The sequence below is a fragment of the Opisthorchis viverrini genome (assembly GCF_000715545.1).
Source record: "Opisthorchis viverrini unplaced genomic scaffold opera_v5_71, whole genome shotgun sequence".
NCBI lineage: Eukaryota > Metazoa > Platyhelminthes > Trematoda > Opisthorchiida > Opisthorchiidae > Opisthorchis > Opisthorchis viverrini.
The window spans coordinates 1609344-1622598 of record NW_008751727.1 but is presented as its reverse complement, the minus strand read 5'-3'; the positions used below and the strand labels follow the sequence as shown (position 1 = coordinate 1622598).

The window sequence follows — 13255 nt, the reverse complement described above, 5'->3', positions numbered from 1 at the left end:
TACAGTCTAGCAGCACTCCGTCTTTTTTGGCTGATTATAAATGTTTTGAAGGGTCCGCGTGCGTCACAGTGACTTCCGTTGGCCTTGACGAAATCCGGTGGTCATTTAGTCGAGTCGGATGATTTCTGTAGACAGTCAAAAAATGGACATCATAACTTCCTTCCCCTCTTTGATGAGCGATTGCCCTGGCCTGTATGATCCTGAGAGGAAGCGAACTGATAAACCATCCGTACAATGACATAATCGGGATCGAGTTACGTTTTTAATGACGATCTTTTCTCACCCGTTTTTCTTCGGACGGAAACAGTATTACTGCCTCCAGATATGGAGATGCTGGCCGCCTCGACGAAACACTTTAAAGAAATCATACTCCATTTGTGTAGGATAGCAGGACCTCGTCTCCAAACCGACTCGTAATACGGTTACTCATTGTTTGGGGGTTCGCTGCCTCTCGCCTGACTGGTCCTCATTCGCTATCCTGGCGTAATTAAACCGCATGGAGCAAGCCAGCAAGTCACTCAAGCGCGACCACCACGTCAAGGTGGAAGTTTCTGTTAATTTCGACCATGCTCACCAGCAGCAGTCCAACAAACCGTCGTTTCAAGTACGGTTTTCGCAAGCATCTCATCCGTGTGCTCGAAAGCTGACCGTGCACAGAAACCCTGATCAATAGTTGTGCAGATCTGTACCTTGATACACACATTGTGCATAGAAATGAATAGAAGACGAGCGAAAATCGAACCTAGTCAATTTGAACAACTAGATAGCGAAATGAGGAAGAAAACGCGTGGTGACCAGCGTAATAAATCTGCCTGAAAAAAAATCGTCCAACTGTAGCACCCCTTCGGTGCCTGACTGCCATGCCACCCGAAGGTTGCACGAGGGCTGGGATACTGCCAGCCTGTCCAAGCCTAGACAGGGGAAGTCGACAGGCAGAGGTCGGGTTCGAACTACGAACCTTTCGGTCAGTAAATTCGCCCTCTAACCACTTGGGCCATCTGCCTGAATACCTTCGCAGTAAGAAGTCGGGGACTGTTTCTAACAAATGAAGGCTGGCTATCCGGCAACTTCAACGCAGTAACTCTTCGAGATACAAACAATGATGAAATCGGGAAAATTTTCCATCTTGGGCCAAAAGGCAGGGTTTTGTAGGGATGCGGTTTCCATATGGCACCATCGGGGAAGTGCAACCACGGATTATGGGGTACAGTGAGAAGGCAAGGTAGAGTGTGCTTCAGTTGGTCCAAAATACAAACGGAGGAAGTTTCAAAGCCTCCAGTAAGAGTTGGGACAAGTAAGAAAACAACTTGTGGTCTGGTGACAAGTAGTGAGAAATCCTGGTAGCCGTATTGAGGTGACCGGAAACCGGGTTAGGCAAGTGTCAAACCAGTACAATTCTGAAGCAAATTGTTGAGGAACCAGATTTTTTCTCATGGCCGTCAAGTCGCGCAACAAACACTCCGTGCGCAGCAACCAGAAGCAAACAGACGAAATACGAGCCGGTAATCCAACTATAACCAATGTCGAAATGATATAAACCTGGAAAACTGTCGGTGGCATACAGGTACTCACGTCTACTTCGCCTTGATCAACGATGTAGAAATTATCACCTTCATCGCCTTGTTGAATAATGACATCACCTGGGTTGCGATGAACGGGGAACATTGCGTCGAAGATATCACTGCCGGAAAAAAGTAGGAATACGTTGCGGTAAATGTCAACGTGTCATGCTTGGGGACATGCTGAACAGAGATTCTACACATTACAGACGAGTATGAATCGACAATTTTCGGTCACGGGGAGGTCCTACTGGTTCATACGAATCCCACCAGAGTGGCTCCATCGCCGGCGCCTTAAGACCTTCAAGCGACCCGTACTTTTCGATGCAACGAACGAACTTGGTGGGTACATTCAGTTTATAGGGCAGTAGGCATTCTTCTCCACCTGTAGCACAAATCATGTCACCTGATCGGTAAAACAGTGGTAAGACGCTCGCCTCGCATGTCAGATGTCCGGAGTTCGAAACCCGGTAGGACCATTGGATATGCACTGCTGATGAGCTTTAATAAGAGCGAAACTCGAGTCCAGTGCTCCTCCCCTTTAGTGTAGACTGACCAGAATACTTAAGCCTGGACAGGATGACGACTGCTTAAACGAGAGTAATGTGACTTTGAACAGCACATATCCCGCAAACCCTACAACAGATCATCATCATCATTGAACACAGCAACATCAGTGTTGACACTGATGCTTCACTTACGTACAACCATAAGGTTCGTCTCCCACAACAGATATCAAAATAGGACATTAGATGTACGGATTAACTCAGCTTGACTATTGTACCCTTATCTGATTATCAGAACCGAGGTAATCACCAAGGCAACGCCGCGTTGACCTGGAGTGTTGCTTTGATGAGATATCCAACCAAAGTGGGTCAATAACAGCAAATAACGCAACATACCTGCGTTCTGTTTCATCCAGGTGTGAGAACAGAACATTTTTTGCGATAGCTTTTGATAGAGCGGTCATTGTCTTATAATCTTTTGGTACCACCTAAATTAGGGGAAAGAGGGAATAAAAACGCTTTGATGGTACAGAGACAACTGAAATCGAAGTAGAATATGCTTCATTTACACATAAAAAATGAAGATACCTATATACGGTAGGGATGTTATAAGGTTCAACACGATCGATGAAACCTATGGAAAGATAAGCAATCAGCATAAACGAACTACCTGTCAGGATTATCATTTTAGGGCAAAACATATCAAAATTACTCGGTCACTAGAGCCACGCTGAGCTTGACCCGAGTAAGCATATGAAAACTCGAGAAACCGAAAGCGTAAACTGGCGTTCCACTATTGATCATAACCGCTCAATCGTGCTACAGTGTCGACGCGCTGTAGTCACGCAGCCCGGAGGAAACATGAAGCTTGCCCAATCCTATACAGGAGCAATCCAAAAAACAAAAATAGATTATTGCTCCGTTTAGTGACCCGTGACACTAATTCTGAGCGCTCTTGGACTCAAGTCCGCCAAACAACTGTCACAAACGTATGGTTTATACCGCCACTAGAATAAACAATTCTGTAAACAAACGTTTTTTATCACGTCGGTGTGGTAAACTTGTCTTTTTATCTTAAAATGTTTTACCTCAGGAAACATAAGACGTGTGACATGTGGAGATGAGCTGGTCAACAATAGATGGTGGCGCTCCGAAATATTATTAATAACTATATGTGCAAAAGTGCGAAATCGGTCATCAGAGACGATTGCTGGTACCCGGAGCTTGTGAGAGCTTAGGCGCAACCCAACTGCGCACTAACTGTGTACTCTCATTCGGTGACAAAACGTTTGCAAGTTAATTGCCAAGCTCGGTGAACAAACCAACAACCACTGAACAGGCAACGAATATTCCGAATATTCCAGATACGTTCTCATCAGTTGTTCCGCTCCTCTGCTCGAATGACCAGTATGTTACATATGTGTTACAGGTGGTAGCTTTGTCACCGGAGTACTTTTGGCTGTGACTGGGTCACTTCTATCAGCGTTGCTAACCAGTTCATGCATCCCAGTCAGCATCAGAACGTCGACGTTAATTTTTAGCTAAACTGGGAATCTAAAACACTTGCACCTTCTAAAATCTGATTGCCAACTGTTCTGAGCTCTGCAAAATATTCGGAAAACAGAGTTTCTGTAGATCATCCGAATTTTACTAGGAACCGTTGATCGGTTGACACACAACAGTGTCGGTTAGAAACAATAATGTAGCATTGACTTCACAAAACGATCGTGTTTAAAAATGTACATTGGTAGCCAAAACAAATCTGACCCTCGTAGGTGCGGTCGACATTGGACTGGATAGTTGTTATCGTCTAGCTTCCGAAATACTCGACGATCCCACACGGCCTTCGCTCTGCCCATGCCAATTGATAACAAAGTAGCTGGAATCCTGAGACTGCCATGTGAATTTTACTCAGAAACCCGAGTTCTGACCTAGCTGTGGGCTACACTGACCACTGGTGTGAAAATGGCAATTTACCGCACACGAAACTCAAGAGGTAAGAGCAACAAACTACTGTTCTGGTTAACAGGCAGTGGTGTTTGGGAGGTGATTACGTCGGTAAGACAAGCTATTCATTCGTTATACAATCCAGTTAGTTCGTAGTGATTCAATGAGGAAGACTTTGTCATGGAAGCCAAGAATGTTGAACCTCAAAAGATTGTAGGATCTGAAACAACTGCTAGTACCTACATCAACATACAGTGCGGAGTTACATCTTTTCATGAACCTTCAGCTACTGCTACGTACGAAATGAGACTACGAAAGAAGTGCGTTACCGCTTAATACGAGAACCTGAACAGCCCACTTGAATGCACGCGATGTCTAACTTCAGTGTATGCATTTTGCTTTGCTCCAGTTAATCGTTCAGCTGTAACACCCTTTCGGTGTCTAGATACCATGCCACACGAAGGAAGCACGAGTGATGGGATAATGCCAGATCACCCAAGCTTAGACAGGGGAATTCGAGAGGCAGAGGTCAGATTCGAACCACAGACATTCCGGTCAGTAAATTCGCGCTGTAACCACTTGGCCCATCTCACTCCAGTTAGGCAGCTCATTGGTCTTTTAAGCTGTTTACTCTATCATAACTTCCTACTTTCGTATGACCGGACGGCAGCGATACCATAGTTTGAAAACCTCCGCGGTTGTAGAGGAACTTTGGAGGCGAATACGAAATAGGATTAAAATTGATTGTACAACAACTCGAGTTACGATATTGGCAGCGACACCATAGTTTGAAAACCTCCGCGGTTGTGAAGGAACTTTGGAGACGAGTACGAAATAGGATTGAAGTTGATTGTACAACAACTCGAGTTACGATATCGATCAGCATGACACTAGTGAAGTCAAGAGTACGTGAATGGTATACAGGAAAAACATTCCTGATGTTTTCCGACGATTGGGAATCTGAACTTGCACGAAGAAAACGATATTGATCAACATTACGAAAAAGGCTGTCATTTATTAATTGTCAGATTGTGATAGCGAGGTGACCGACTAGAAGTACTGACAATCCCGAGCTGTCGTGCTTACTATTCCAAATAAGTTCACAGTTTAAAGTTAAGGAAAACCGAGGAAATCACCAGAGAGTCTGCGCTGGTATGAAACTGTTGTTAGGTAGTTGAGGGAATGGAAATTGAGGAAAAACAAAATAACACCTTAGATCAGAGAATCCCGTCCGATCAACTGTATGCGGATTGACCACAAATGCGCAGTCAGCATAGAAAACACGCTCAAGCAACACCAACAATCATCACCAGCTGTAAAAAGCGCGAACTTGCAATACAGATTGATGTGTCAATACAGGGTTGTCAGTGGACTTTTCGTTCGGAGACTGGGAGAGGAGGTGTGTATTGAAAGAAACAGCTTCGATGCACAAGCGCCATTGAGGGTGCGACTGGGCCACGTCTGACAATGTCTCTAACCATTGATGTGTCCCATATCCGGGTCCCTATTCAGGGTCACTGCAACTGAGTTTCCTGGTAATGGCTTTTACACTTCGCTACTAAGTCATTTCCTGACTTCCTCTGGCTCTTTTCCACGTCTCGCAAGATTGTGCAAAAAGGGTTCTTCGGTCGACTGGCATACGGAGAACGTGACCAAGCCAAGGTTACCTATGGGATGTGGTCAGTTCATCTATCATGGACGAGTTGCATTTTCCGTAAACCATTCCACATACTTCAGCATTACCCACAAGATTCAGTAAATGTGATGACACTGACTGTCAAACACTGAAAGTCTTTTGACGTTCTCAGCTTGTAGCGGACAGGCTTCTGACCCATATAACACCGCAGCATTGTAAACTCGACCCTTGACGGACAGGTTGACGTCACGACCACGTCACAAGTGATGCAGGTTCACGAACGCTGCTCCGGTCTTCCCAACCCGAATGAAAACATCATTTTTGACCGGAGCACTGCGACTGATACAGACGCCCAAGGTAGTCAAATTTACTTACTGTATCAGCCATCTCATCCGCAATCACGAGGTTAGGGTTCTAGCCCACCCAGTCTTGCAGCAGCACTGTATACTTTGCAGGTGTGAAGCGCATGCTAAACAGTGAGACAGGATTAGTTACATTACTTAGTGTTGCCTGCATTACCATGGTACCTGTCGTCTGCGTACTCGCCATCTGTGAGTGAATGCTCTGGGAGCATTCCGACCCCGCTGGCATTAGAGCCTGGAAGTGAATCTTCCATAGTCACACGAATTGGAAAAGGCAAAGTGAAGAAAAACAGCCTTGCCTGATACCAATTGATGTGGTGCACCACGATCACTCGAGATGGCTCAGTGGTTAAGATGTGAACTTACTCACCAGAAGATCCGCGGTCGGAAGCTACCTCCTCCTCCTCCTCCTTCACTGCTTCTGTCTAGACTTGGGCAACTGAGCAGTATCTTGCCCCACATGCTTCCCTCAAGTGGGGTGGCAGCTAGGTACCGAAAGGGTGATACAGAGAGAAGACTCCATTTCAATCCTATTACCAGTCTGACTGGCGGAATTTCTTTCAACTGAAGTTCCCTTCCACACAGAGTTGGTACTCAGTTTGGTATGACAACTGTGGAAATCGAAACATCCCAGCAGTACTGGACAAGGACTACTAGTTCAAATGTTCCAGTGAACTTTCAGTTTCACAGATTGAAATGTGTTAGAAACATCGTCTAAAATTGTCACTTCTATGGTGATATGACTGACGGATTACGTGGTCCGCCAGATTTCCACTCAATCAACATTAGAGGTGTGTATGGTAGACACCGTTCGGAATTATACTCGAATTCTTAGGTGTGATGTGTCCTTAGGTAAACAGGCGTAACACCATAATAATGAGATCAGTGGTTATTGCTCAGACGTCCAACCAGATAAACGACGTCGCATAATCAATAGCTGAACACAACAATGACCTGACGATGACAAGGTCAACAGCGTGATTGGTGAAACGCTGTTGTGTTGATTAACAAAATGACAAAGCTGTCGGCTAGATTGCTTGTTCTAACCTCACAGATATATCATCTTATGATTCCGCGTTTAACAGTAGAAATGTTCAAAAATTTCACTCTCGACAATGCCTATGAAATAGGCGGATGGATTCGGGATGAAACTGAGTGATGCTAACAGTTGTTTAGTGTACCACAGCATAATAAACGCAGCAAACATCGGTAGTACCGTCGAATCCGGAGCCTCGATATCTCCTAATAAGAGGATGGTAACTCCATAGGCGATTCAAACCACTGACCATAAGCTCCAAGCTAGAATATGGCAGTTCTGTCTTTAATCCTGCTATCGGTGCACGCTTATTCGCCCGTAAACGTCACAGGAATGGAAAATAGTACGAATGGTTGAAAGGACTAACTTTTTTCTTTCGAAGACTAATCAGTGCATGCAATTGTCATGGATCAGCGCCAGCCAAACAATCAGCGATTGGATAACCCGTTGCTCACAGGCTTACCCAAAAATAAGGCTATGAGGTACCGACTGCCACTGAACTTATAATCTGATCTTCATGCAGCACAGGCAGAATTAACACCTTGAATGTGCTGTCCTTAGTGCTTAGCGATACAACGCTTGTGTTCAGACGTATTGATCAAAAACATATAATGGGAATTATATACCTGTACAACCACTGTAAATCCGAGTAGTGAGTAACAAGACAAAATGACCGAAAAATTGCAGGAGTATAAACTCCTACATATTTCAAACACAATACCTTCTTTACATAAGAAGCGGCATCCTCCTCTGTATAAACCTCTCCACTGACAGCTCCTCGACGGGAACGTCTCCGAGTCACCTCAGAACTTCCAGACGGAGAAAAGGTGGTAAAACTTTCATTACCACCGCTACTGCCAGCTTCCCCGACACCGGATTCACTAGCACCTCCATTTGGATCCACATTATACGGGATCTGGGGAACAGTTTCGTTCAAAAACGTCCCGGAAAGAAAGTTGTTGGCACCAACAAAATCTGCGTCGTGTGACCTAGGTTCCTCCTTGTGATTGCAATTCAAATGATTGACGTTATCTGATTGGTTGAAAGAAACAGGCGGCAACGGGCCTGATTCATGAGTACTGTAAGGCTTTTTGGTTGTGCTAAGATGGCGTGGAATATTGGACTTCTGTGACGAAGTGACGCCACCATTTTCCATAGAATCGGCTCCACATGGGATGCTTTTAGTCTGAAGAAAACCAAGAGAGTGAAGAGGTTGCATCAGGTAGGAGTCGGAATTACAGGACAAGAGAGGGAAAACTAGAAACGGTTGGATGGTTTTCAATCAATTGGAAAAGGTTTGGTTGGATGATTTTATTATCACTGTTATCACAACGCTAGAATAATGGAACTAATGCGTCGTTCTTCTCCTTGTTATCGTAATAAACGGATTTGGGATCATCTAAAACAACGTAGAATCACGAGAAGACACAAGCCCCAATGTCAGGAGCTCCCTTCTAGGAACTCCAAGCCGATGAACGGCAATACGATTGTGAAATATAGTTGATGGCTTTTTTCACTAATTCCTTGTTCAGCTTGCATCGTATTGGCTTGAGTAAGAGACTAACACTCAAATTTAAGAGTTTGCTATGAACCGTATGGCATTATCATAGATTGGAAGACGGCGCGAATTGTGTCACCCCCGTAGCATATGACCATCACTGTTACACAACGCTAGAATAATGGAACTAATGCGTCGTTCTCCCTGTTATCGTAATAAACGGATGTGGGATCATCCAAAACAACGTAGAATCACGAGAAGGCACAAGCCCCAATGTCAGGAGCTCCCTTTTAGGAACTCCAAGCCGATGAACGGCGATACGATTCTGAAATACAGTTGATGGCTTTTTTCACTAATTCCTTGTTCAGGTTGCATCGTATTGGCTTGAGTAAGAGACTAACACTCAAATTTAAGAGTTTGCTATGAACCGTATGGCATTATCATAGATTGGAAGACGGCGCGAATTGTGTCACCCCCGTAGCATATGACCCAATGAGCCGCACAAGACATCATAATGCACATCATCATGAGCACATGATAAAATTCATGAAAACAAGCTTTCCAATAGGACATATACAAACCAGTCCAGATGTAAAGAGTGTTAACAAAAATAGCGTTGAATTAACGAACACCGTGAACTGCCAGTGGGAACCAATTCTAAATGGCATTCTGAGAACAGCCTCTATTTTATTCCAGTGCACCATGAGGAATATGGGATGAAATAAGGTCCAAGTAATAAATGACATACGAGAAACTGACTGACAAAAACAGATCCAACCGCCCGCCGAAATCAGTCACGGTACAAAAACGGCGCAAACACTGCAAATGCTAATTCACGCCAAACAGCGTAATTAATAAATTTATAACGATATACGTACAAGTGAGCGTTCAAATGCACAATAAGATTGGTTGAAATTCGAAGATCAGGCTTATCTGATGGGTCTCAAGAGCAGAACCGCTGTAGGGGTGCCCGGAATTTAAGGTAGGGTTCCCAAACAAAGCCCTAATGCCCGCTGCCTCGTTGATCAGACTTTTCAGTCAGAGGCCAGGGGCAGGGTCCCCGAACGAAACCCTACGTCCTCCCAGTCTTGTGGCTCATACTTTTGGGTCAAAATCTCAAGGTAGGGTACCTCAACCAAACCCCCTTCCTCAGCTGGGCAACCGGGAAGCATCACTTGCCCGCACAGCTCTGTGTCCCTCCCCAACCCTTCCTACCACGCAAGCTAACGTTGCTGCGTCATTTGACTGTCAGTTATCCGAAGGGCCTTCTGCTCCTCATTGCCTATTAACGATACACAAAATAACACCTTTCTACATCCACGAGAACTTTTCTACATAGGCACTATCAACGTCCGTATTTTATGTCAAATTTGAGAACAGGTAATACCTGCTGAAACCTTAAACTCCCTTAAAATTGATGTACGCTTTCTTTGAAATACGCATGCAAGACTCAAGCGTGGTTATGCATCTCAGAATGCCAAGAATGAACTCAGCTCTTCCACGTTCCCTCCTCCGTGTGTCCGGTGACCCAGAAGCCATGACTCGTGGAACATATGGCGTGGAAGTTGCACTCAGCCTCAGGCTGAACGCGCTTTGCTGGATTGGACCTCAGTGAACAGCCATGCCTGCGCCGTCCGGTTATCCAGCTCAATCAAGCTCACTGTCTCGCCATAAGAAACGGTGCCCGTTTGTAGTGTCGGTTATGCACCAATGGACTGCAGTTCTGATGCTGATAAGGATACTTTCTATTGAGAGACCCGGGTCCATTCGTCAAGCAAGAAGCACTGACATTGTGATTTTTGCAGGCGAAATGAATGCTCAAGTAGGTCGTCTGAGCTCCTTTGAATCACATTCGGGCGGCCGATTTGGAGTCGATGCTCGCCACACAGACAACGGAGATTGAATCCTTGAGTCGTGTGCTGATCATGAACTGTTTCTGGCAAGTACGATTTTTCAACATGAACGTTCGCATTGCGTAACCTGGCGGCCACCAAATGCAGTCATCATCATTATCATTGTCAGCTGTAATAATCGCGTACTGGTCGTACAGTGGTTGTAGCTGCCGCAGTTTCGTGTGTGGGGAGGGTAGGTAGCTGCGCATTTCAGGCGGGAGATTATAAATTGGTGCATAAATCCGGCACTGTCGATTGGCTGTCAAGTGGGGGGTTGGGAAGGGAGCTATGCATTGAAGGCAATAGCTTGGATGTACGAGTGCCCCATGCAAAACAAGCCGTGGACCCAGTTGGACCACGTGGATATGAGCCACCGGTGGATAGCCAGAATTCAAGATCGCCGTTCCGGTTGGAGCACACCACTTGATTCTGATGACGCCTTGGTTAGTGCATGCCTCCAGACCCTCGTTAGCAAGAAGCATGCCGATCCAGCATCTTCGAAAACTACCATAGCTCACCAGTATTCATCTGAGCTAGCCCAACAACTCTCCACAGTAAACCAAAACTGTGGTGGCAGTGAGCATGTGGATGAAGCGTGGCAAAATATGAAATCAGCTATGCTAGCGGTGTTCACTACTGTGTGACCGACTTCTCTAGTTCATCTACAAGACCATCGGGATCGTTTTCCATGACTGATGCCAGGAAATCCATACCAGCTGGCAACGAGTACGACAGTGCGCTACTCTTTCAAACGCCAAATACTGAGGAGTCTAGGGAAAGCTAGAGGGCTATGGTGGACATTGAAAGCTCAGAAGATGAAGAAGGCTTTTGCTACCGGAAACAGCCGTGTCCTACATCAACTGATACGATCTGCCGGCCCTAGTGAACGGTGGTCAGTGAAGAAGATGGTTCATTGATTCACTAGCAGAAACGTTGACTGGAAAGATGGGCCGAACACTTAAAAGAACAGTTCAGCCGGCCTCCTGCAATACATCCTGTAGAGATACTGCATACGGGTGCATGGAATGTAAACCTTGAAGACCCGTCGGAGGAAGTTAAGTATGAAAGGTACTGAAAGTACTTTTCAGTAAGAAAGTGATGAAAGGTGAGAAGGCCCCAGGATTGGACGGTCTCTATCCAGTTCTTTTCAAAGGAGACGGAGAATCCCTGGTAACCCATCTGACGGAATTTATGGGTGCTATATTGAACGAAGAGAAGGTGTCTGCAAAATGGGGCATGTCGACAGTTAACCCTATGTTCATATATAGTACGCGGACGCTGTATGGAAACGACTGTGACATCAGCCTGGTAGCTGTGATACCGAAGGTCCTCTCTGACCTTATCCTTCGAAGGGTGGCTGAATACAGAGAGAGACAGATCCGTGAAAACCAAGCTGGGTCCTGTCCTGCAAGAAGTTGCATCGATCATATCTTCACCTTACAACAAATTCTGGAACAGCGACGTTGCTTCCAGTAACGAATAGTGGTTGTGTTTCTTGATCTTAAAGCCGTCCTTGACCCAATATCTTCAACATCATCATCGACAGCACGACATCAGTGTTCAACACCGATGCTTTACTGCCGTCAGCCACTATGGCAGTATCTGTGGAGCAAACGTGTCCCCCATGAGGTCTTGATCCTCCTTAAGCAGCTGTACATCAACTTCCGCGGTCGCGTGAGGTTCTGCGGGAAGCTGTCTTCTGAGGTCACGAATCATTCATACGGTTATGGAAGACTCACTATCAGCCTCTAATGTCTGTGGGGTCGAAGTGCTCCCTGGGTCTACCGCTAACAGATAACGAGTGCGCAGACGACATAGCTCTTCTTGGATCTGACCCCGTAGTAATTCAAACAATATAAATAATCTAACTAATTTCAGCTCACGGTTCGGCATGCGCTTCATACCTGCAAAGAGGTCTACCGAGATAACGAGTGCGCAGACGACATAGCTCTTCTTGGATCTGACCCCGTAGTAATTCAAACAATATAAATAATCTAACTAAACTAATTTCACGGTTCGGCATGCGCTTCATACCTGCAAAGTGCTACTGCAAGACTGGGTGGCCTCGAACCCTAGCCTTATGCTTCATCGTCATCGTCATCATCATCATCATCGACAGCACGACATCAGTGTTCAACACCATGAGGGAACGAAGTACAAGTGATACCAGCAGTCTCGTCACAACTGGGTTTAATCTGATCTCCCTGTGATTACCACACTCATTAAGAGCCCCTTTCTTGAAAATGAGCACTACCACCGACTCTACCCAATCGTCTGCGACAGCCTTCTCTTCCCAAGTACAAGAAAACAGACCAGACAAGAGCCGGGGATTTCACCCTCATCTTTGAACAATTCGGATGGGAGGTCATTCGGACCAGGGGGCTTCGTGGCGCTTGAGAGAACATGAGCAGTCATAAACCGCCGAGGCCATAGGTGATTCTACGTTCACCGTCCAGGGTTCTACGTCGACTGTGGGCTCCAGATGAGTGGCAGCTAGTTGCCACAATAGTTGTTGTTGTCGAGGTGTCCTTTATTCAAGATGGTTACTCCATTCTGATCATTTTCGGTTTCGCCTATAGGTTTCCGGGGACATGACGCGCGGATTAACCGATATAATGTTCGGGCATTACCGGCTTTACGGGCCCCTTCCATTTCCTTGGCTTTCCATGGCCATCAGAATTCGGGGTCGGTTCGCACGCCCACTTTTACCTGACGCTTAATAATTCGTCCAATCAAGTTACGTTTGCGACCGGCTGGGATATTTCTCCGAGATTCAGGCAGTGCCACTGTTCGGTGTGATATTCAGTGCCTCAGTGAGC

The 13255-nt window shown here is 45.7% G+C and overlaps 2 protein-coding genes across 2 annotated transcripts in view; one reads left to right on the top strand and one right to left on the bottom strand.

Annotated features, from left to right (window-relative positions):
• Positions 1-8053, top strand: part of T265_04373 (hypothetical protein) — a gene marked incomplete at both ends in the record, with an annotated part of 28881 nt that extends 20828 nt beyond the window's left edge. The window contains one exon of the mRNA XM_009169094.1: positions 7821-8053. Within this exon, the coding sequence (XP_009167358.1) occupies positions 7821-8053 (233 nt within the window). The remainder of the gene's footprint in view (positions 1-7820) is intronic.
• T265_13499 (hypothetical protein) overlaps positions 1551-13255 on the bottom strand; it is a gene marked incomplete at both ends in the record, with an annotated part of 20555 nt that continues 8850 nt past the window's right edge. The window contains 3 exons of the mRNA XM_009169114.1: positions 1551-1681; positions 2462-2553; positions 7768-8232. Of these exons, the coding sequence (XP_009167378.1) occupies positions 1552-1681; positions 2462-2553; positions 7768-8232 (687 nt within the window). The remainder of the gene's footprint in view (positions 1682-2461; positions 2554-7767; positions 8233-13255) is intronic.